General features: G+C 39.4%; 1 protein-coding gene across 5 annotated transcripts in view; it reads right to left on the reverse strand.

The window, feature by feature from the left end:
• KIF4A (kinesin family member 4A) overlaps nucleotides 1-26,020 on the reverse strand; it is a 100,632-nt gene that overhangs the window by 14,968 nt on the left and 59,644 nt on the right. For all 5 annotated transcript variants that reach the window (XM_036270686.1, XM_036270683.1, XM_036270682.1 and 2 more), the window contains 7 exons: nucleotides 17,611-17,714; nucleotides 16,544-16,688; nucleotides 15,701-15,811; nucleotides 9,108-9,191; nucleotides 8,340-8,453; nucleotides 4,258-4,413; nucleotides 3,952-4,052 (listed from right to left, as the gene is read on the reverse strand). In XM_036270686.1, coding sequence (XP_036126579.1) covers nucleotides 3,952-4,052; nucleotides 4,258-4,413; nucleotides 8,340-8,453; nucleotides 9,108-9,191; nucleotides 15,701-15,811; nucleotides 16,544-16,688; nucleotides 17,611-17,714 — 815 coding nt within the window. The remainder of the gene's footprint in view (nucleotides 1-3,951; nucleotides 4,053-4,257; nucleotides 4,414-8,339; nucleotides 8,454-9,107; nucleotides 9,192-15,700; nucleotides 15,812-16,543; nucleotides 16,689-17,610; nucleotides 17,715-26,020) is intronic.

The following is a 26,020-nucleotide window of genomic DNA, read 5'->3' on the forward strand; positions in this document are numbered from 1 at the left end:
GTTTTAGTAAATCTTGTTAGTAGTGCACTGACTGTAATGTGACTTCGTCTCAAGGTCACATAAACTCAGATTGTGATATGGTGGCTCACTTATGCAAGGACAAAATTCAGGTTGGAGACCGGAAAGAAAAAAAAACAAAAACCTCAAAATAAGCACGTGGGTGCTCTTTGCTGTAATTGAATACCAAATTCATTCCTGTGGCTGGTGTTGTGAGAGGTTATCCTGAAGTGCCTGCCACAAGACTAAGAAGCTTCTAAGATGAAATACCCTGATCATGGTTACAGCTTCCAGGTATGTTCTACTTGAATACGGTCTGAGACCAAGGTTGACACAATATTTTAGTATCATTAATAGCTTCCTTTTCAAACTTGCTGTGTGACCAATGAGAGGGAGCACACCAGCACATGCAGAACATGCAGTGCTATGAAAGGTACTATAAAGAGAATGGGGACCAAAATAACCTAATGCAGCAGTTCTCCATTTTGGCTCCCAGGACCCCTTTACACTCTTAAAAATTAGTGAGGATCTAGCAAATTCCATTCATGTACGTTATATCTATAGATACTTACAGTATTAGAAAGCAAGCCTAAGAAATAGTAAATATTTATTAATTCACTTAAAAATAATAATCTATTATACAGTGATATATTTTATGAAAAAGAAAAATTTTCCAAAACAAGAAAGAATTCTGGGAGAAGAGCAGTTGTTTCTGACTTGCACAAAGCTCTGTGATATCTGGCTTAGTAGAAGACACTGAGATTCACACACATCTCCTCCTCTGCATCCGATCTTTGTTGACGTAAATGAACACAATCTGGCCTCACACAGACATGTAGTTGGACAAGGGAGGAGCATTTTAATAACCTTTTAGGGTAATTGTGGCTATTCTTCTTTGAGACTACCCCAAAACCCTACAAGTGGTAGCTCCTTAAAAGTTCAGTGATACCTCGGTTCTCGAACATAATTCGTTCCAGGAGGACGGTCGAGAACCAAATTGTTCGAGAACCGAAGCAATGAAACCCAATAGGAAATAATGGAAACTGGATTAATTCGTTCCAAGACCCAGAAAATGCCTATTTACTGGCCTAATTTGTATATAATATGTAGAAAAACATAAGTCTCAACAAGAAATAAAAGTGTACAGTATGTCTAAGGGTTACATTCAGTGTAAAGCGTGACTCTCTCCACAAAGCGTGACTCTCTCTCTGCACTCACACTGATGACGCGAGCAAGGCGCGCTGGGCCGAATGAACGCCATTCGGCTCAACTCGGCTCATCTCGGAAGTTCGAGTTCCAAATATTTGTTCGGATTCCGAGACAAAAGTTTCTCGAATCTCCTGGTCGAATACCGATTTGGTCGAATACCAAGGCGTTCGAGAACCGAGGTATCACTGTTAGTTGAAAAGTAACATCTGAAACTATTATTAACAAACATTGCGTACTCCTTGACATGCAAATCCATTGGTCTACCTCGAAATCTGAATAGATCTTTTACCTATACATGATTCTGTAACATGTCATTTGGACAACGTTGAGTCAGGCAAAGCCTCTGAATGTTCAGATTTCATTACACAGTATAAAAAAATCACGATTGTTAATATCACTACTGGTCTCATCAGAAAAGTTAGGAAAAACTGGCAAGCTCACAGTGGCAGAAACAAGCTCTCCAAAAGTCTGATTGCCACTTGAAAGTTCACTTTTTATCTTTGGTGACAAATACTGTCAGCTGTGTTCCTTGAAGCGACAGGCTCACTCTGCTCATTTTCGAGGAAATGTTTGCCGGGTACCCCGGCCTGAATGAGTCCAGCCTGTCTGTCAGTCATCGTTTCAAGAAGAAAGGAAGCTCCAAGCACACGGCCTGCTGCGCTCACCCTCCAACAGGCGTCGGCCCCGGCCTCCAGACACCGCCCTCGCAGGCGGCGCCCACGCGGGGTGCTGCCCGCTCCCTCTCACCTACGAGACGGTGCTGAACTCGAGGGTGCAGACTTCACCAAGGAACAATGTTCGCGGCCTTATCAAGGCCATTCTCAAGTGAGGATCGCCTTTTACCTCCGTGAGTGTGCCCTGGCGAGGTCTACAGTGACCACCGCTACACGTTGGCAGAACTGCCTTTATTCAAGCTAAACTGTGAGCGTTTTGCCCACTGTTCTTTTGCATGATCATGCCAAATAACATCTTAATACTATTATGAAAATAGTTTTGATCAGTCTCCCTGAAAGGGTCTCAGAGACTCTCAGGGGTTTGTAGACCAATATTTTGACAACGCTGGTCTAATATGTAGTCCTATTCTTCAGCAAGCATACAATCTTTCTAGATCAACAAGACTAATACATGTAAAACAGTTAGTAAATGGCCCTGGCTGGTTTGGCTCGGTGGTTAGAGTGTCGGCCCACGGACTGGGGAGTCCTGAGTTCGGTTCCTGCTAAGGGCATGTACCTCGGTTGCACTTTCTCCCCGGCCCCGGGTGGGGGTGTGTGGGTGGCAACCACTCAATGTGTCTTGCTCACATCGATGTTTCTCTCTTTCTCTCACTCTATCTAAAGATACATGCAAAAATGTCCTCGGGTGAGGATTAAAAAAACAAACAAAAAAACCCCCACAAAAAACAGTTAGTAAATGTAAAGATAACATGTCACCTGTATCACATGACTGAGTACTGTAAGTTCCAAAGGAGTTGAGACAAGAGGGAGAATTGTGAAAGATGAAGAATTAGGGAAGGCTTCTTGGAAGAGGTGGGCCAGAACACTTCAGAGTTACTATCATATGCTTTTTTCCTGTCGTCTCTAACAATTCATGTCCCTTGCTATTTCGAAATTTAGTTTGTGTCATCAACTTTAGGAAAATTCTCTTAATTAAGCTCACCTCTGTCTGGTTGCCCTCTACTTGGCACCTGCCCTACATTGAAGTAATCATTTACTTATGCGCAATGGTATGCAGGTAAATGTTTAACACCCAGCACTTAAAAAAACCAGACCTGATTTGTAGCTTTTGCTAGTTTCTGTGGTGTAAAGCCTCTCACCATAACCAGCTGTAAGCTATCAATGGCTTACAACATTCCTGAAATTTTAACAAATGATTCCAACCCATCATACTATTTCCACTTGAGAGCAAGGGCGATGCCATCTATTTGTTCTACACAGTGCAGCACAAAGTAGAAACTCAAATGCCAAGTGTAGCCAAAGATAAACAGCTAGTGTGTGATGCTAAAAACAAAGTAACTGACCTCCAAGGTCTTCTGGGCAATCGAATTCTATTATCCTAAGAAACTATACAATCTCAGTATAACTTCTGATCCCTCTTGAGTTCCCAGATACTTAAAAGACAGCAGTGATTAGAGAGGCTGTGTAGCATAATTTTTGGTCTTACAGCCAGGAAGGGAGAAAGAGAAGAATGTTCACTGAGCACTTCTATTATGCCAACTACTGTGTTATGTACTTTACTTACTAGCATCATTTAATGCTCATAACCACTTTACCTATACTTTCTAGTCTATCTACTTTGCTGTTGATCTCTAAAGTTCTCCTTCTATGTTGTTGCTCTTCTGATACCATTTCTTGGGTTCCTCTCAAGTTTTGGTTTTAGTTAGTTCCATACTTCAGAGATAATACTGCATCAAAAATTGTGGGGCAGCATAGAGAGCATGGGCTTTGGACTTCGACAGACTAGGTTCTGAATCCCAGCTGTACATGACCTATACCAAATAGGTTAAGATCTGTGAACTTCAGTTTGGATCTCTAAAGTGAGAAGAATACACACCTCATAAGGCATACCTCATAGGGAGGGACCGGATGAGAAAATGTATCTAATGTGTCTAGTGACATGTACATTAAAAAAAATTGCTACTGTCTCCTATTTCTCCACCATCACAAAGCTTTTGAATCATTAGACTAATAGGTTCTCTTTTGATTCCAGGAATACATTTTTATAATGCCGTAGAGAGAGTCCCATTACCTGAGTTCCATTTCAGTCTCTAGGCTTTCAATCTGCTTTGTAATGGAATCGTCTGACTCAGATACTTGACCATGCAGTTCAGCAACTGAGAATGTGCGCCTCTGTAAACAAGAATAGTGGGAATGAGGGTGAGGTACTCAAAGGAAAGTAACCCTCCAAAGCAATGAGGGTGAATGTGCGCCTCTGTAAACAAGAATAGTGGGAATGAGGGTGAAGTACTCAAAGGAAAGTAACCCTCCAAAGCAATGAGGGTGTCTGGGGAGTGCAGTCTGATAACTGATCAAAGGTTTTCATAAGGGCACTTACCCGGAATTTAGAAGGTAGATTCTCCCCAGATTCCTTTTGTTCTTTGAGTTGAGCCAGATCCTGAGCCAGGATCTTTCTGTCTTCAAGAAGGTCATTCAGATGGCGTTTGGCTTCCTCAGTACTAACCATAACTTCAATTTCATTTCCAAGCCAACTCTAGAAGAGTAATCAGTGATGTTGGGTTAAGGATGAGGAGTCTCCGGCCCATGGGCTAGATTTAGCTCCAGACTTAATTTCCTCGGACCAGAGTCCAAGTAACTAGAAATGAGATTTCCATCTGTGCCTACACTCACCAAAAATTCCAATAGCTAAGAGCCTTTAATAGCAATATCCTAAAAGGTCACAATGAAGAGACTTTCTGCAGAAAATCTTTCTTCAGATATTCTAGATTTCTCTGTACCCTGTCTTTACCTTCTCCATTTTCTCCTTAACCTTTGTTCTCATCTAGTCATGATATAGAATTATATTTTGATTGTCTGTTCTAATTAATAGATATCCATTCTTAATCTTTAAAGATGAATGAAATATTTTTAAGCAAACATAATGAACTGAATTCAGTTTTGAAAACAGTAACCATCCTGAGAACAATTTCACACCAGAAGCTATACCATGATAAGAGTAATCAAAAGAAAGCTGGAGTGGATATGTTAATACCAGGTAATGTAGAATTCACATCAAATAATATTACCAAGGACAGAAAAAGATAATTTTGTAATGGTAAAGGAGTCAATTATTCAAGAGAACTTAACCCTTGCTTATGTTCCTAATAAAGCACTAAAATATGTGAAACAAAATCATATATAAGCCAACAAAGGAGACAAAAACACTCAGCTGAGCCAAAAGAAGACAAAAAGCAAAGAAAAAGTGAATGAAGAACAGATGGGGAAAATAGAAAACAAATAGCAAGATGATAGATTAAAACCTACCGACTGTAAGATTGAATTTAAAAAGCGAGACCCAATTACATGCTGCCCACACAAAACACACTTTAAAAGCGAAGGCACAACTTTTACACTTTGCGACAGCATGGAGAGGCCTGGAGAGTAGTATGCTAAGTGAAATGAGCCAGGCAGAGAAAGACAAGTACCACATCATTTCACTCATATGGAATCGAATGAACAAAATAGACTGACGAATAAAATGAAACCAGAAGCACAGATATAAGAAACAGACTGGTTAGTTCCCGAGGGGGGGCTGGTGACTGCATAAAGAAATTGGGGGGATTTGCTAAAGAACATAAATGCATAATTCATGGGCAGGGACAATAAATAATGTGTGAAGGCCAAGGGACCGGGAGGCAGGGGTGGGTGTAGGTGGGCAAGGGAGGGGCAGGGGGACACATGCAATTATGTCAACATGAAAAATTTTTAATGAAAAAAAGCGAAGGCACAAATAGGTTAAAACTAAAAGGATTAAAAATATTCCACGCTAACATTAGTTGAAAGGAAGCTGGAAGGGCTATGTTATTAGCACAAAAAGTAGATTTCAGAACAAATATTACCAGGGATAGAAAAGATTATTTTATAATAATGAAGGGGTCAATTAATCCTAAGTGTTTGTGCCTCTAATAACAGCTTCAAAATACATGAAGCAAACCAGATAGAACCGCAAGGAGGAAAATACGAATCCCTAATTTTAGTTGGAGATCTCAATACCCATCTCTGAATAACTGATAGAATAAGTAGGCAAAAAACCAGCAAGAATACAGTAAAATAAATAGCACAATCAGTCACATAGACGTAACTGACATTTATAGAATACTATGCAATAACAGCACTATATACATTCTTCTCAAGTACACATAGAACATTAGCCATTATTGACCATATTCTAGGCCATAAGAAGTCTCAATAAATTCAAAAGGATTCAAGTCACACAAAGTATGTTCTCCAACCACAATGGAATTAAATTAGAAATCACAACAGAAAGATATTTGGAAAAATCCCCCAATATTTGGAAACTAAATAACACACTTCTAAATAACCCATGGGTCAAATAAGAAATCAACAGGGCAATTAGAACATGTTTTGAATTGAATGAACATGAAAACATAACTATGAAAAAATGTGGGATGTCGTTAAGAGTACTTAAGAGGAAATTAGAGCACTAAATGCCATATTAGAAAAGAAGAAAGAACTCAAGTCAATGACCTCAGGTTACCAGACGTGGTGGTAGGGGACTGAGAAAAAAAGGTGAAGGGATAGAGAAGTACAGATTTGTAGTTAAAGAATAGTCATAGGTCCCAGCTGGTGTGGCTCAGTGGTTGAGCCTCGACCCATGTACCAAGAGGTTGCCGGTTTGATTCCTCGTCAGGGCACATGCCCAGGTTGTGGGCCTGATCCCCAGCTAGGGATTGAACTGGCAACCTCTTGGTGCATGGGTTGATGCTCAACCAGTGAGTCCCACTGGCCAGGCAGAAATGTACCAAACTTTAAAGGAAGAAACTGAATTAATTCTACACAAACTCTTCCAGATATCTGAAGAGGAAGGAATACTTCCCATCTCATTCTAAGAGGCCAGCATTATCTTGATACCAAAATCAGACATTAGAAGAAAACAGTGGACCAATATCCCTCATACATTGCTAGTGGGAGTGTAAAATAGTACAATCACTTTGGAAAACAATTTGGCAGTTACTTAAAAGTGAAAATACACACCCTCTTCTAACATGTGAGGACACAGGGAGAAGATAGCTGTCTATAAACCAGGAAATAGGCCTTCACCAGAAACTGACTCTGCCAGCATCTTGACCTTGGACTTTTCAGCCCTCAGAACTGTGAGAAATAAATTACTATTGTTTATAAACCAAAAAAAAAAAAAAAGTTAAAATATATACGTATTATACAAGCCATTCCACTCCTAGGTTTTCTACCCGAAGAAATAAAAACATTTATGTATATGATGACTTGTACATGAATGTTCAGTATAATATTTGTAATAATAAAAAACTGGAAACATGTCTATCAACAAGTGAAAGAATAAAAACAAAGCAAAACACAACTGTGCTGTATCTATAGAATGGGATGCCACTGGGCAATAAAAAAGGAAAGAAGTATTGATACACACACAACCACATGGATGAATCTCAAGCTAATTATGTTCAATGAAAGCCAGAAAAAAATACTATATAGTTCAACTTTTATAAAATACCAGAAAGTGAACATAAATATATAATGACAGAGAGCAGAAGAATAGTTACCTTGAGATGGCGGGTAGAACAGAGGACCAGGGAGGGGAGGGGAGGGAGGGATTACCAAAGGGTACAAAGTTTTAGTCATGATGGACGTTGGTGTTTTCTTGGTTGTGGTGATTGCATGGCTGCATAGCTGTGTCAAAACTTATTAAATTGTACACTTTAAATATGTACAACTTGCTCTGACTAGTTTTGCTCAGTGGTTAAAGTGTTGGCCCTCAGACCAAAGGGTCGTGGGTTTGATTCCTGGTCAAGGGTATGTACCTGGGTTGCAGGGGTTTGATCCCTAGCCTTGGTTGGGGTCGTGCAGGAGGCAACCAAGTGATCTGTGTCTCACATTGATATTTCTCTCTCTCTCTCCCCCCTCCCTTCCACTCCAGTGGAAAAATATCCTCGGGTGAAGATTAACTAAAAAAAAAAAAGAAAAAATCAACAAAAGAAAAGTACAATTTATTGTAGGTCAATTATTTCTCAATAGAACTGCCAAAAAATTAACTGAACCTCAAAAGGGGCTGGCCGGTGTGGCTCAGTGTTTGAGTGTTGTCCCATGTACCAAGAGGTCACTAGTTTGATGCCTGGTTGGGGCACATGCCCAGGTTGGGGGCTTGATTTCTAGTAGAGGGCATGAGGGACGCAGCCAATCGATGTTTCTCTTTCACCCTCTCCCCTCCTCTCTCTGAAATCAATAAAAACACTGATAGAAAGGGACAGAAAGGATTCTCTACTCTTGACCTTTAACAACCATTCACATATTCTTACCTTTAGGAAATAAGGCTTTCAGGCAGACCTTCAGATTTTGCAGTTTACTCCTACAGGAAAAGAAAGCTATTTCCCTCGTTCTCCTATCCCAAATATACAAAAGAGAAATGGCCGTTCAAGCTGTCCATACCTTCACCCGGGCTGCAGTGCCTTCCATTTCACGGCTCTGCGTCTCCTTCCGCTTATCTGTGACCTCCCGTTGTTTCTGGAGAGCATCCTTGAGCCTCTTGTTGGCAGCTGCTGCCTAAATAGAAATGGCTCACAGTAATGTTGAGTTGAAGGATAAAAAGAACATTTCAATTTCCAGCATGTTAATAAAGAAAAATAAAACATTCTGTGGTCTGAGTTCCTATAGGAACCAAGCTTTTAAGTCTCCATGTCAAATGTGCACTCCTCTAGGCTCTAAAGCAGACACTGGCCAACAGTCAAGGAAGTACCGCAGGCTTGAAAGTGTCTGGAAATGTCACGTATCAATATTATTTGGTGATTTTTTTAAAGAAAGAAGCAAGCCCAATGAGAAAAAAACCCTTATTTGAATAGTACCATTTCATCAGGTTATCATCTGCTCATGGTGCAGGACACATAAACAGGGATCAAGATTAGGACTTGCTGGTCAAGACTGGCACCCTTGCCCTGGCTGGGTGGCTCACTTGGTTGGAGCGTTGACCTGTACACCAAGGGTTGTGGGTTGGATCCCCAGTTGGGGTGCGTATGGGAGGCGAGTGATGGATGTTTCTCTTTCTCTCTCAAATCAATAAAACCATACCCTTGGGTGAGGATTGGGGGAAAAAAAAAAAGATTGGCATCCCTGGTGTCTCAGGATACTGGCTCATTTAAGGGATACTACTTTGCCAGCATCTAAACAATACACTTGACCTAGCAGATGGAATTTTCTTACCTCCTCAGTTTTACGTCTAAGCACATTAGACTGTTTCTGGAAGTTTCTTTCGAGTTTGATCAGCTCATATTGTCTCTTTCGATCCTGAGAAGAAATAAGCCAGACTTTTCATTCCTATTCAGCTAGCTAAAAGAAAACCTTATAATGTAAAACTACCATGAAATCTGGTGATCCCACTATTGGGTATATACCCAAAGGAAATGAAATCAGTATCTTGAAGAGATATCTGTATTCCCATATTCATTGCAGCATTATTCACAATAACCAACATATGAAAAGATGAGTATTAATGAAAATGTGGTATATACACACAATGGAATATTATTCAGCCATAAACAAGAAGGAAATCCTGCCATTTGCAACAACATGGATGAACCTGGAAGTTATTATGGTAAGTGAAATAAACCAGGCTTAGAAAGACAAATACTGTATGATGCCCTATGTGGTATCTAAACATCCAACTCATAGAACCAAAGAGGAGAACAGTGGTACCAGGGACTAGGGGATGGGGAAAAGGTTAGTCAAAGCATAAATTTTCAGTTATAAGATGAACAAGTTCTGGGGATCTATGTATAGCATAGTGAATAATAATAATAATATACCCAGTTAATAATACTGTCCTGTATACTTAAAATTTTGCTAAGAGAGTATACCTTAAGTGTTCTCAACATAGCAAAGAAGGGTGATAGATGGGACATCTCCAAATTTATTCTTCTCTTTCAAAATTTTTATGACTATTCTAGCTCACTTTGCATTTCCATATGAATTTTAGGATCAGCATGTGAATTTCTGCAAATAAGGCAGATGGAATTTTTATTGAAATTGTGTTGAAGCTATACTCAATCTGAGGAGTATTCTGCCTTAAGAACATGGGTTATCTTTCCATTTATTTAGATCTTTATTTAATTCAACAATGTTTCATAGCTGTTAGCGTCTAAGTCTTACAACTGTTTTGTTAGGTTTATTCCCAAGTATTTCATTCTTATTGCTGCTATTATAAGTGGAATTGTTTTCTTAATTTCATTTTTAAATTGTTAGTTGCTAGTGTATAGAAAACAACTGATTTTCATATATGGAACTTATATCCTGCAAGTGTGCTGAACTCGTGTATTAGTTCTAATAGTTTTTTTTAGATTTTCCACATACAAGATACTGTCATCTGCTAATGAAGAAAACTTTGCTTCTTCTTTTCCAATCTGTATGCTCTTTATACATTTTTCTTGCCTAAGTGCCCTGGCTAGAACCTCCAGGACAATGCTGAATAGAAATGGCAAGAGCAGATATCCTTGTCTTGCTCCTGATCTTAGAGTGAAAGTATTCTGTCTTTCACCATTAAGTATGATGCTTAGTTGCAGGGTTTTCATAAATGCCCTTTCATTAGGTTGAGGAAGTTCCTTCCTACTCCTTGTTTTTTGAGTGTTTTAATCATGAAAGGACGTTAGATTTTGTCAAATGCCTTTTCTGTGTCTACTGAGATGATCCTTTATTCTAATAATATGATGTATTGCATTAATTGATTTTCAGATGGTAAAGCCTTGCATTATTTTAGACTTTACTTGGTCATGGTGTATCATTCTTTCTATATGTTGCTGGATTCAGTTTGTTAGTTTTATGTTGAAGATTTTCACATCTATATTCATGAAATATTGGTCTGTGGTTTTCTTAGGATGTCTTTATATGGTTTTGGTATCAGAAAAATACTGGTCTCATATAATAGGTTGGGTAATGTTCCCTCTGGGTTTTGGAACAGTTTCTGAAAATTTGGTATTATTTCTTCTTTAACTGTCTGATAGAACTCACTAGTAAAGCCCTCTGCACCGGCGCTTTTCTTTCTGGGAAGTTTTAAACTACTAACTTAATCTCTTGTGGAGGTCTGTAAAGATGTTCTATTTCTTTTTTCTTTTTTTTTTATCCTCACTCGAGGACATTTTTCCATTTTTTTGCTCAGATAGAGTGGGAGGGAGAGAGAGGAAGAGCGAGAGAAACATCGATGGGAAAGGGACACATTGAGTGGCTGCCACCCGCACGACCAACCAGGGCCAGGGACAAACTGCAACCGAGGTACGCGCCCTTAGCGGGAACCGAACCCGGGTCTCTCTGGACCGCAGGCTGACGCTCTAACCGCTGAGCCAAACTGGCCAGAGCAGATTTTCTATTTCTTCTTCAGTCAGTTTCAGTAGTTTTCATCTTTCCAAGAATTTTTCCATTTCATCTAGGCTTTCTAATTTGTTGGCATACGGTTGTTCATAATATTACCTTATAATCCTTTACTTCTAAAAGATTAGTAGTGATGGTCCCTCTTTCACTTCTAATTTTACTAATTCAAATCTCTCTTTTTATAAAGCAGACATAAAAGTTTGTCAGTATTTGTTGATCATTTCAAAGGACCAATTTTTGGTTTCATTGATTTTCTCTATTTCATTCATTTCCACTCTAACTTTAATATTTCTTTCCACCTACTAGCTTTTGTTTAGTTTACATTTCCTTTTTTCAGTGTCTTAAAGTAGAAGGCTAAGTTTACTGATTTGAGATATTTATTTTTAATATGGGCATTTACAACTATAAATTTCCCTCTACGCAACTTTTAGCTGCATCCCCTAAGCTTTGGTATGCTGTATTTGTGTTTATTTCATCTCAAATTTTTCTTGTGATTTCTTTTTTGACCCATTATTTAATTAGGAGTGTATTGTTTAATTTCCTCCGATTTATGAATTTCCTAAATTTGTTGGAAAACATACTTTGTATTATTTCAATCCTTTTACATTTATTGATGCATGTTTTATGGTCTAACATATGGCCTATCCTGGAGGACGTTCCATGCGCACTTGAGAAGAATATATACCCTGCTGTTGTTGGCTGGAGTATTCTGCAGATGTCTGTTAGGTCTAGTTAGTTTATAATATTGTTGAAGTCTTTTATATCCTTGCTGATCTTGTGCCTAGTTGTTCTATTATTGAAAGTGGGGTATTGAAATGTCCAAATATTTTTCATTTGTCTATTTCGCCCTTCATTTCTGTCAGTGTTCGCTTTGTGTCTTGGGGGCTCTATTGCTAGGGGTATATTTTTATGATTGTTATATATTTCTGATGGATTGACTCTTTTATCATTATGAAATGTTCCTTTTTATTTCTAGTAACAATTTGTGTTCCAACGTGTATTTCGTCTGTATAACCACTTCAGCATTTTTATGGTTGATGTTTGAATGGTAGATCATTTTCTATCCTTTAACTTTCAAACGTATTTATATCTTTGAATCTGCTGCGGTTCCTTTATAATGGGAAGAAGGGAATGAACACAGAACACAAGACACACAGAAGACAAGTACAAGGTATACTGTCTGTGTGTGTCTTGTCTTCTGTGTGTCTTGTGCTCTGTGTTCATTCCCTTCTTCCCATTATAAAGGAACCACAACAGAATCCATTATATGTCTTCTGTAGACAGCATGTCTTGTTATAGATCTTGGTTTTTTATTCAGTCTGACCATCTCTGTCTTTTGATGAGATCGTTTAATTATGTCAAATTATGTTATCATTGATATGACTGGATTTATGTTTTTGAGTTTACTTTTTGTTTTCTATCTTTTATTTTTTGTCCCTTCATTCTTCCTTTACTGCTCTCTTTTACATTAAGTGAATATGAATATTTTGTAGTATAGCATATTAATTACTTTAATGATTATTTCATTATATTTTTGAGTTATATTCTTAGTGATTACTCTAGTGCTTATAATAAACATCTCATCAGAATGTACTTCAGATGTATATTAACTTAATTCCAGTGAGATATAGAAATGATATTCCTGTATAGCTGTTCTCTCTTCCTTTTGTGCTATTATTGTTATGCACATTCCATCAATATATAACCCAAAAGTAAATTATTATAATTATTACTCTATATAGTTTATGTCCTTTAAATAAGCTGAGCTAAAAGAAAGCAAATACATGTTTATAGAACTTGTTATTTACCATGTTTCTCCTCACTGCTTCCTGTAAATTCACGCTACTGTCTGATGTCATTTCTTTACTCACACACAGCTTTGCTTCCAGCCACCACCTTTATGCTGTTATTATCAAATATACTACATTTCTATATATTATAGGTCCACCAATACAATTACATACGTATTATTTTATACAACTGCTTTTCAAATCAGTTCAGAAGAATACACAATTATACTCTTTTAAAATTACCTACAGAATACTTTATTGTCACTGTGTGTGTGTGTGTGTGTGTGTGTGCGTGCACGCATGCAGGTTCAAATTACTGTCAGTATCACTTGCTTCAGTATGAAGTTCTTTTAGTATTTCTTGTAATGCAGATCTGCTAAAACCAACTTTACTTAGCTTTTGTTTATCTGGGAATGTTTTTATTTTGCCTTCGTTTTTGAAAGAAAACTGCTGTCTATAAGATTCTTGGTTGATAGCACCTTGAGGTTTTAACTTCTCCAAACTCTTGCCCCGAATAAAATCAGTCCCCTTATGGAAGGCAGTATCCCTATGGTTGTTCCTATGGCCTGCCTGTCCCCCTGGGCAGAACCTATGCACCATAGCTCAGGACCTGGGGGAGGGACAGCAGCCTACGTTTTGGAGGAACATTTCTGTTCTGAGTAAGATGCTGGGCTGGGGCAGTAAACCCTATTTTTCTTGGCTTGCCTCTCCTGACATGGAACCTACATCCTATGGTTAGATAGTCTGGGACAATGAGGCTCTAGTATTCTTGGCTCTATTCCATGCACCCTATGCATGGGGGCTAGGTGGAAGGACACACAGACCTCTTGGCTGCTCTTGCCTGAAACGGAGCTTCAGTAATAAAGCTGAAGGGGATGGAACAGAACACACCATAGCCATAGAGCCAAAGCTGGAGGTAAGGGGAGGGAATTGGTTGTGGCTCAGATGCTACAGACTCTTGCTGTTCTTACTGAGATTTAGTAGAGCTCCTTGAATAATTAATTATTTGCTATATGCCCTTGGGACAATTTCCAGAGATTTTTAATGATTGTTTTTATAAATTTTATCTGTTGTGCTTTTTTAACTGAGTAGAATCCACAAAGCTCCTCATGCTACCCTTCTGAAAGTACTTCTTATTTCTTGACCCAACATATCACTTTCTGGCCAATTCTAAAAATGTCTCCAAATCCATGTCCTTTCCAAGAAGGCAGTTACTACTCTAAGTCAGGCCCTTACTATCCTTCTGGATGATACAATGTCTTCCTAACTTGTGTTCCGGCCTCCGGTTTCTCAATACTTCAGGTTTGTTCTATACATTAGTCTCGAACATAGTTTTCTAAAGCAGTACTTTGCTTATATTAATTTGTTTCTCAAAAGCCTTAAAAATATTTCCTCCACTAATAAAATCAAGTTCTAACTTCTTGGATCTTTAACAATCCAGCTTTGCCTTGTCTTTCCCATGGAATTATCCACTACTACCCTTCCTCTCACCTGGACCATTAGCCATTCCCTGAATATGCCTACACAGTGGTCATGTCTTGCCGGTCTGTCTCTCTGGAACACCTGCATTTACTTCCATTCAAATCTCCCTATTATTCAAGGCCTGGGCACCTATCTGGCCTCTCTAACTGACACATTGTTGACCGGCAATTTTACACAGAAGTTATCTCATGTAACTGGTTATTTTTTCGTAATTGCGTATGAAAGTGAAACAACCTAAATAAACTTCAGTATACTTTATTTATACATAATAAATTTAAATAAAACTTTGTACATATCTGCTACATATATTTTATACATATTATATATTTTAGTAATTTTTTTGGTGTGGCGTACTGTACAGCAATCACCTACGTGGAATGGTACGCAACATGTTTTGCAAATGTATCTGGTTTCGTTGTGCTTTCATCTAGGGATAATTCCTGCTTAGGTACATATAAAGACTGAAATTTTGGAAGAAAGTAATCCAAAAGAGGCCTAATTTTATACAGTCTGTCTTCATTAGATGTATTTTGTGAATTATCACTAAGATGGAAAAATGTAAGAATTTGCTCGAACCTCATTCTGCTCATAGTTTTAGGAAATATTGGAGCTTCAACCAAAGGGTCCGTTGACCAGTAATCCCTCCAATGTGATTTTTTTCGTTTGTCCCATCAATATCAACAGACCGAGAAACTTCTTTACGAGTTAACTCGTGAGTGTTCAACAATGTGTTAATGACTTTGGTGTTTCAGATCATTTGCAAAGCACAGATCTCTCCTCATTCCTTATACTGGAGAACACCATGTTCATGTCCCCCTTCCCCTTACACAAGGCATTCTTCAAAGGCAGAGTTCATATACCACTCATCTTTCTCTTTCCCATGGTATCTAGTGGATACTACCTTGTACAGAGCAGACATTTAATAAATAGCTGTTAAATGCATGGATGTGGCACATTTTTGGAAACACCAGTTATTTGAAAAAATGATTTAATGTTAGTTGGCCCAGAGAAGAGTTTAGTACCTTTGAGGAGTGTAGTTACTTACCCGTTTTTTTCTTTCCTTTATTTTTACTGTTGACACTATTACAAATGTCCTTCTCCCTGCCCCCCGGCCCCGCTTTGCCCACCTCCACCTGTCCCCCTTCACCTCCCTCTGGCACTTACCCGTTCTTTTAATTGGATCACTTCTTTGTCTTTTTGTTGCTTCCACTGTCTAAACTTCTCAGCATCCTCTTTTATCTGACGCATTAATTGTACCCGCTGGTTTTTCATCACCTGTAAAAACAAAAACCGGTACAAGTATTAGTCATCTGAATTTATTCTCGGCTGATGCGCATATGGACAGACTAACCATTAAGAAGAGAGCAAACTAAGCTGAGAAGGCCGCCAACAGATTTTATGATGAAGCTTGCAATACCCCTTGCTATGCCTGTACAGGTTTTCAGAGTATAGAGTACACAAGTAAACACTGAAGAAATAAAAGCAAAAATGTACCTTCAAGCTAAATCCAGCCCTAAATTCATGTCATACAAATGAAATTTCAAGGAAATATCTACTAAGCCTCAAGGACAAATTCACACCTAGCAATCACTGTATCTAAAGTTTTCAGTACAACTGACCTGTAGCCACTACTTTGCAGATAAGTTGAACATTCAACAGTTCAAAATTTTCTCTAGGGGTCTGTCATTTGGCAACTATTTTATGAAATTATTCCACATGATCATGAAGGTGGTCAGGATATGAGTAGTACATATTAAGGTATCTTCGCCCTTTGGCTTCAGGGACTCTAACATTAAACTCTGAATGTCAAAGGAGGGTTTTGTTATCCTGATTCTGGATGACTACTAGAACAATGTCCTGCAAAAGGGACTTTTGTTGAGATCCACACACTTGCAATGATGACCGTGCCTGCCACTTTTCACCTGAAAACACATCTGCAGTGTAATTCCAAATGGAACACCTGTTTGTACGTTTCAGTAGGGTACATGCATGGACAGAGTTTCATACCTGTATCTCCTGGTTCAGTTTGGAGACTGTATGCTCTGTGGACTCTTTCAGCTTCAGAAGTTTGGACTGTTCTTTCAGTTTCTTCTTTAGATCAGCTATTTGACCCTCCAGCTCCTGGAGACGTTTGCGGCGGCGCTCACTCAACCTAAACACAGATGCTGTAGAAATGAAGACCAGCAGCAGCAAAGCCTGACCCCAAAGGACATGATATTAGACTCCCAGGCTCACAACCCTGATATAAGTAAAATAGGTGGCCAGTCACACAGCCATCTTTAAATATGAATACCACTTAAACAACAAAACTGTCTCAATAATGGGGCCTTCATACAGAGTCGAAGAACACTGGTTTTAAATAGGTGACAATGCGACTGCTTCAATACACCACCACCCTGTACCACTGTGTGTTAAGAGGACGGTTCTTTGAAGCCTTTTCACCTCACTTTAGCTGTAAGACATAATTCTGATGATTATTACACAAGTATGAGAAAGATTCGGCATAACTTCTACAAACATGACCTTTAGACTCAATAGAAAGATGTACTTGAGTCACTGAGTAAAAAGAAGGTAGAACAGTTAATAAGGCAGTGGTTTGAGGGAGAGGAGGATATTCTGGTTATCTGTCTTTATTCTCAACTGACTAAGAAATGACTAGACTGATTTTTCATTTACAAGCCTGGACATTAATTCTATTCACAAGCTAATTTACCCTCAGAGCAGGGACAAACTGTTGCTGTCTAGTAGATCTGATAATCTTTCAAAATCCAGCTCAAATGCTAACTTCTTATAAAGCCTTCCTTGATCATGCCAGCCTAAACTGGAATCTCCTGCCTCTGAACTCTTGAAGCAATCACTGCCTAAGAAATTGATCTGGCTACTAATCATGTACTGTCCTCATGAGATGTTATTTAAAATCTCAATTAACTAGCTTTTCTTTTGTTTAGGTCTCTCCTCCACAACTGAGTTTACATTTTGTGGGGCAGGAAATGGCTCTTTTACTTCTCTACTTCCTCTACAGCTCCCTGTACATAGCAGGAATTTGATGTAATGTTTATTGACTTTATTCTTACTTGGCATGGCTGACATCCTTCTTTGTTGTCTGCAGTTCAAGAAGCAATTCTTCCTTTTCCTTTTGCAGATTGATGACTTCCAATTCTAGGTTTTTTATGTTATCCTACAAATGTTCCAGGTCAGAGAGAAGGCAGTCAAGGTACAGGCAGAAAACCACTTCGACATTCCACGTTTAAGGAACCACGCACTTCATTTCAGCACTCAATCGCATACTAATAGTTGTACTTGATCTGCTAGAGATTAATGTTATGAAGTATAGACTTGGACCAAAGGGCTGGGCTTGAGCCTTGGTTCTAGCATTTACTATCTCAACATCTTAAGGAAAGTCACTTCATTCCTTTTAGCCTTAGTTTCTGTGCAGAACAGAGTTCATATAGCAAGCATGACATTGTTATATTTAAAAAGGCCTGTTCGTAAGGTTGGCCCATGGCTCATGTCTGGAAACTTGGGTTTTGGTAGGGTTCCCACCATTCTCTACCTGCTAAGAGTGGCTCACTATGTGTAAACTGTACAAACAATATGATTGATCCTGAGCCTAGAATTCTGGTATGCGCTAGGCAAGGAATACCTACATGAATGACCCCAGGTGAAATCTCTGGATTCCTAGGCTCAGGGGAACCTCCCTGATAGACACACACATGCTGGAAAAAGTAGGTCCATGCTAAGTGACTCCACTGGGAGAAGACTCTTGGAACCTTGCACCTGGCTTCCTTCAGACTTTGCCCCATGTGCCTTTTCCCTTTGCCAATTCTGCTTTGCATCCTTTCACTGTAAGAAATCTTAGCTGTGACTATGACAATGTGCTGAGTCCTGTGAGTCCTCCTTGGTGAATCATCGAACCTGGGGGTGGTCGAGGGGACCACCAAGAGTTTTCCTATATATGTCAACAATTAACACCATTTACCTCACAGGGTTGTTGGGAAGATCAAATAAGATTAAAAAATTAAAGACATTTTGTAAACTGTAAAGAGCTGCACAGACATCCTCCTAGTCAGAACTTTCAAACATGTATTCAATAGCAATTGTAGTTCTGCATGCAGTTAGAAAATGAATTCTAAAAACTGAAGTCTGGTAGTTCTCAAGACTGGGAAAACACATTCCTTCCTCTTATCATAACCAAAAAAGATGAAAGGCAAATGGGTGACCAAGGGGTTGATAGCCAAGATCATAGGCAGGCCCTAGACCAGCACTGAAATCACACAAAGGAGCAGAGGCAGGTTAGGCGGGCTTCATCACACAAGCTTTCTAAATAGGCAAGAGATGTTTTCCATGTAGTACACTGAGCCACTTCAGTATAACCACTAAAAATCCATCGCACTGTGTTAGAGTGACCCTGCATATTTAAACTGGCAATAATGTATGTGTATGTCTGGGCATACTTATAGAACTAACATGTAAAAACATTCCTGTAAAAAGAAAAGTCCAGATAGCCCTGGCTGGTTTGGTTCAGGGATTGTTGTGTTGGCCCTCGGACCAAATTGTCACAGGTTTGATTCCCAGTCAAGGGCACGTACCTGGAATGCAGATTCGATCCCCAGCCCTGGTCGGGGTCATGTAGGAGGCAACCAACTGAAGTTTCTCTCTCTCTCTCCCCCCCTCCCTCTCACTCTATCTAAATATCAATGGAAAAATATGCTCGGGTGAGGATTAACAAAAAAAAGTCCAGATAATATATATATATATAAAGGACAAGTCCCTCTGACTGCCACTCTCCGCCAAAATTCCAGTCCCTTCTCCAGAAGTAGCCACTATTATTGGCTTAATACCAACTTTCCAGATATTCTTTTAGATATTCACATATTCTAGACATTTATACATATATGTAGGTACATAGAATATAGATGTAATTAATAAATATAGCCCTGGCCAGTTTGGCTCAGCGGTTAGAGTGTCGGCCTGCGGTCGGGAGAGACCCGGGTTCGGTTCCCGCTAAGGGCACATACTTCGGTTGCAGATTGTCCCCGGCCCTGGTTGGTCATGCGGGTGGCAGCCACTCGATGTGTCCCTTTCACGTCGATGTTTCTCTCTCTCTCCCTTCCTCTCTCTCCCTCCCACTCTATCTGAACAAAAAATGGAAAAATGTCCTCGGGTGAGGATAAAAAAAAAAAAATAAATAAATAAATAAATAAATAAATATATATTGTGGAAAATGTCTAGAAAATATACTATATGTAAATAGACATAAAATAATATATAATGTATACACACAAATGTGCACATATGGTGTGTGTGTACCTACTGAAATGTTAAAGACAAATAGAATTACAGTTTATGTCTATATTATTCTGTAACTAGCCTTTTAAAAAATATGTTTTCATTGATTTTTTAGAGAGGGTAAGGGAGAGAGAGAGAGAAATATCAATGTGAGAGAGAAACATCGACTGGCCACCTCCTGCCTCCCCCCCCCCCCCCCCCCCGGGCATGTGTCTTCAGTGACTCCACAAGAGGAATTATTTAAATATTTGAATCCTGAGCTACTATAACTCATAGTAATCTTCTTTAGTCAGAACCTATACCTCCTCAAATTTTTCTATGGCAATGCTTCACAGTGATAGAAAAAAATATTGTTTAGAACAAAATAACTACCTTATTTCTTAGAAAAAGAAAGACAGTGATTTATATGTGATTAAAAAGTACTGCTTACTTTAACTATTTTCTTCCTCTTTAGATTCATTTTTAATTTAAAATTTTATTTCTCAATTACAGTTTACATGCGATATTATTTTATATTAGATTCAGGTGTACAGTATTTATGTCCCCTTAACTGTTAGGTTTGGGAGCTCAAGTATGCTTGATTTCAAGGAAAAAAGGACAAGATATCTTACTAGAGCTATAACTACAGCTCATTAGTAGCAACTCCTCATATAGTTAGAAATACACTGGGGGGACATGTCCCTGTGTTTCTAGGCAGGAGTTCAAGAAGAGAGGAATAATTTCTCAGCCTAACACTTAGTCCTTTGTTTACCCTGCAAAGGCCAAAATAATTCAACCTTAAAAAAAAAAAAAAGCTGCATTTTATGTCCTGTTAATGTGGAGGACTGAGCCACATATTTAACTTGCTCCCTCCTGAAATCCCATTAAAATGACCTAAAAGAAGGGTATAAATTAACAAGGATGAAGAGAACAGTCAAGCGATATAAACACATTTTGGAAAAGGAAAACAGTTGGGTAAGTGGTAACTGACTTAGCAGAGTTGAAGAGCTAAAACCTGACTCCTATAGGACAAATGGCAAGAAGAAACAAGCCAATTTATACCACAGAACCACAGAGAGGAGCAGGTTTCCTCTCTGGACAGACCAAACCTGACGGGCTGAACTCACAGACTACAGACACAGTGGAAGGCAGGGATCAAGTATCACACTGCTGATAGAGGATTAAATAAAAGTCTTTATATGACTGGAGAGACTCCAACTTCCTTATTTTTTCTGGGTTACCAGAAATAGGGCAAACCACCACTCTGCCCACATAACTCTAGGCAGGAGAATGAATAAAAGATTTCTTTATTAGAGCATGATCAGCTTAAGAGAAACCCACACATACAGAACTTCCTGTTGTTTTTTATTGCCTCACCGTTAAACATAAATGGACAGCCAAAGATCACTGGTCATTAGAAGCATGTTTCTTACATGACAGAAAGACCAAAACAAAAACATTAAAGTAAGCAATTTGGAAGAAACAGAGGTAAGATAGGAAGAAGAAAACCTCAACAAAATTTAATTTCTATCCTTGGAGATAAGCACTATATCCATTAAAACAAAACAAAAAAAGAATGAAAGACTAGTAAAGAAATAATACAAGAAAAGCTCCTGTTAAAGTAGAATACAAATTTCTAGATCAAAAGGACACACCAAGCACCAAGCACAATAAATGAGAAAAGACCCATACCAAGGCACATCACTATAAAATCAAATAACACTTGGGTCAACAAAAAGATCCTGAAAGTTTTCAGAGGAAAAAAAAATCCAGGTCAAATAAAAACCATCATGAATTACTAAAAAATCTCTTAACAGCAACACTGGAACTAGAAGAGAATGGAGCAAAGCCTTCAAAATTCTGGGAAAAAATTTTCCATTGTAGATTTCTAAACCCAGACAAACTAACAAGTGTAAGAACAGCAGCAAAAAGCTATCTGCAGGCATGCAATTGTTTAAAATATTTTCCTTTCACACCTTTTCTTAGAAAGTTATTAGGGTTGTACTTCACCTATACAAAGGAGTATCCCAAGAAGAAAGAAGACATGAAATCTGTTTCAACACAGTCATAAGTGAAGCAGGTTCCTAGGATGATGGTCAAAGGTTGATGGCCGGGCAGTAGGCCTAGAGAAAGCAAACCAGGACAGAAGATTCCAGGATATTTGACCATATTGAGAGGAGTTTTATCATTCTGTCAAGAAGTTTGGAGATAAATTATATAGAAAACTAAGTAAATGAAAAAATGAGATTATTAGAGTCGGTCCAAGATGGTGGCATAGGTAGATGCCAAGCTCACCCTCAAGCAAGAATACACCCAATGGACACCTGTACTTAGGACAAATCCTCCTGAGACACAACTGTGAGCCAAATGAACAGCCTCTGCACAAAAACAAGAGAGTGACCGCCTAGAGAAGGTCAGGGGCCCAGGAGAGCTCTCCAGGAGCAGAGAGAACAACCCAGGACTGGAGGAACGGGTGAGAGCTACATCCAGGTTCTCTGGCGGACCTGCAGGGTGCTGTAGCACGTCCCTAGCCACCCCTGCTGGAGCCAGACCCAGCAGAAATAGGAGCACGCAGAGCGTGCGTGCAAGGGGCCCCTTCACCCAGAGACTGATCCAGCAGGTGCAGCTGCTTTGCACTCCCATTGGGCTACTCGCACAAGGGGTTCCCCTACCTGGACAGTGTGGAGCCAACAGAACACTGTAGCACCCACCTGCAGGGCTGCCCTGTCTAAACAAAGTACAGAGAGAGTGGAGCACAACTGTGTGCTCATGTGGGGCTCTCCTTCCTAGAAAGAGTGGGGAGCTGACAACACTGTGGTGCCCGCACACAGGACTGCCCACTCTAGAGAAATCGCGCAGATCGTGGGGCTGCCCAACCAGAAGAAAGTGTGGAATTAGAAAAACTCTGCGGTACGCACACACTGGACTGCCCCACGTGGCATGAGCGGGGTGTTGCTGTGCGCCCACCCATGCAGGAGCTCCTGCCCCTGCCCAGGAGAGAGTTCAGACCCACCCAAGTACTGCTGTTGCACCCATGCAAGGCTGCCCCAACAGAAGAATGGCTGAGTTAGTACGGCAGCAAGCCGTGGGCAGGTAGAGTGGCCTCACCCAGACCCTCCTCTGACTGAGGATAATTTAGGCAACAGGGCATGCACACAGGGCTGCCTGTGGAGTGAGACAGGTGTGGCTGAGCGTGCAAGGAGCTGTACTGCCCGGAAAGGGAGCAGAACTAGCAAAGTGCTGAGGTGCGCACACAAGCCACCCCAGTGGGAAAGGAAGCGCAGTAGTGGGGTCTAGAGTTGCAAGCTCACAGAGCAACCCTGCAGACCCAGCTCGGATCACAGACAGTTAAAGCAACAGGGCATGCCCAGAGCCCAGGGAGGAGCCCCGTGTCCACCAGGCAACCCCACTCAGATTATAAGGGCAAGGAAGCAAGTGCACACTAGGCTACCCCACCCAGAACATACACTTTCAGCCCAGGTGACACACCAGGCACTGCACACACCTGCCCCAACTACAAGCTGACTGCCAAAACTATTCAATACACAGTTTACTCAGAAACCACTCCTTCAGACCGGGAGAGATACTTATTCTATCCAAATCATAGGAATAAACACAGAAAGTCAGACAAAATGGGGGACACAGGAGGATCTGCTCCAAATGAAAGATAAAGGAAAAACTCCAGAGAAAAACCTTAATGAAATAGAGATAAGTAATATGCTTGATAGGGATTCAAAGAAATGGCCATAAGGATGCTCCACAAACTTGGGACTACAAAAGAAAAACTCAGAGAACTCTTCAAAGAGATAGAAAATGTAAAGAAGAACAAATCAGAGATAAAGAATATAATAGCTGAAATTGAAAAAAAAAAAACAAAAAACACATTAGAAGGAATAGACAGTACATCAGTTAAAACAGAAAAAGGGATTAGCGGCCTGGATGACAAAATAGTGGCAATCACCCAATCAGAACAGCAAAATGAGAAAAGAATTTCAAAAAATGAAAATGGTATAAGAGATCTCTGGAATAACATCAAGTGCCCTAACATTTGCATGGTAAGGATTCCAGAGCAGAATAGAGAGAGAAAGGGGAAAAAAAGAATATTTGAAGAAATAGTATCTGAAAACTTTCCTAATCTAGGTAAGAAAACAGACATCCAGGTTCAAGAAGTACAGAGCGTTCCAAATAAGGTGAAACCAAACAGACCTACACCAAGACATTCTAATTAAAATGGCAAAAGTTGCCCGGCTGGTGTGGCTCAGTGGATTGAGCATCATCCCATGGACTGAGAGGTCTCGGTTTGATTCCTGGTCAGGGCACATGCCGGGATTGCAGGCTCAATCCCAAGTAGGGAGTGTGCAGGAGACAGTCGATTGATGTGTCTCTCTCACATCGATGTTTTTATCTCTCTCCCCCTTCCTCTCTCACTAAAAAAAAAAAAAAAAAAATCAATGAAAATAAAAAAAAAATGGCAAAAGTCAAGAATAAAGAGAGTCAATCATAAAGTCAGCAAAAATGAAAAAACAAGTCAGAGACAAAGGAAATGCCAAAGACTATCAGCTGATTTCTTGGAAGCAACTTTATAGGGCAGAAGGGAGTGGCAGGAGATATTTAAAGTGCTCAAAGAAAGGAATCTACAAACTAGAATACTTTATCCAGCAAGGCTATTACAGGTATTTAGAATTGAAGGAAAGGTAAAGAGTTTCCCAGACAAGCAAAAACTAAAGGAGCTCACCACCACTAAAGCAGCCTTGCAGGAACTGTTAACAGGTCTTCTTTATGCAGAAAGGAAAAGACCATAACCAGAAATAAGAAAATATAGGAAAGAAAAAAAATCTCACTGGTAAAGGCAGATGTACAATAATCAACCACTTGAAAAGTTAATAGGAAGGTTAATAGACAATAGTAGAAAAATTAACTGTAACTATAATAATCAGGAGATACACAAACCAAAAAGATATAAAACATGGGGTCAAAAACAAAAAGGGGAGGGAGGCGTAAATATGTACTGCTTTTAGCATAGGATTGAATTTAAATGCCTATAAGCTTATAATACACTGCTATTGACATAGATGGATATATATGAACCTCATAGTAACCATAAACCAAAACCATGCCAAAAATACACAAAAAATGAAGAGAAAGGATATTCAATCAAAACACTAAAAAAATCCCAACAAATCAGAAAGAGATCAGGACAAGAAACAGCATAAAACAACAAAAATAATAAAAAATAATTAACAAAAGGGCAATAAGCACATACCTATTAATAATTAATTTAAATGTAAATGGATTGTGTTACAATAAGACATATGATAGCTGAATGGATAAGAAAACAACACCCATCTATATGCTGCCTACAAGAGACTCACTTCAGCTCAAAGGACACACACAGACTGAAAGTAAAGGGATGAAGAAAGCTATTCCATGCAAATAGAATTTTTCAAAAAAAACTTGGGGGCAATATGCATATCAGACAAGGAGCGTTGGCTGGCCATCACAGGTTTGATTCCTGGTCAAGGGCACATACCTGTGTTGCAGGTTCGATTCTCCATCCTGGTTGTGGTTGTGCGGGAGGCAACCAATCAATGTGTCTCTTTTACATCGATGTTTTTCTCTCTTTCTCTCTCTCCCTCCCTCCCTTCCACTTTATCTAAGAAGCAGTGGAAAAATATCCTCAGATGAGGGAGAAAACTTATGAAAAAACAAAACAAAACAAAAAGCCAAAGAATGTAAAAAGAGACAAAGAAAAACATTACCTAACGTTAAGGGGTCAATGTAAAAAGAGGATCTAACAACTGTAGATATCTACACATCCAACATAGGAGCATCCAAGTAAATAAAGCAAATGTTAATGGACATAAAGGTAGAAATGAACAATAATACTGTAATAGTTGGAGGCTTTAAAAAAATTTTTTTTTTAATTTTAGAGAGAGAGAGGAAGGGAAAGGAAGAAAGAGAGAGAAACATGTCAGCTGCTTCCTGCACACCCCCTACTGGGGAGGGAGCCCCCAGTCTGGGCATGTGGCCTGACCAGGAATCCAACTGGCAACCTCTGGGTACGCTGAACGATGCCCAACCAACTGAGCTACATCTGTCAGTGCAAGTTGGGGGTTTTAATAATCCACTTATTTCAATGTGTAGATCATTCAGACAGAAAATTAATAAAGACATAATGGCTTAAATGCCACATTAGACTAGTTTGACTTGCTAGAC

This window comes from Molossus molossus, unplaced genomic scaffold, assembly GCF_014108415.1.
Source record: "Molossus molossus isolate mMolMol1 unplaced genomic scaffold, mMolMol1.p scaffold_m16_p_2, whole genome shotgun sequence".
In the NCBI taxonomy this organism is placed as follows: Eukaryota; Metazoa; Chordata; class Mammalia; order Chiroptera; family Molossidae; genus Molossus; species Molossus molossus.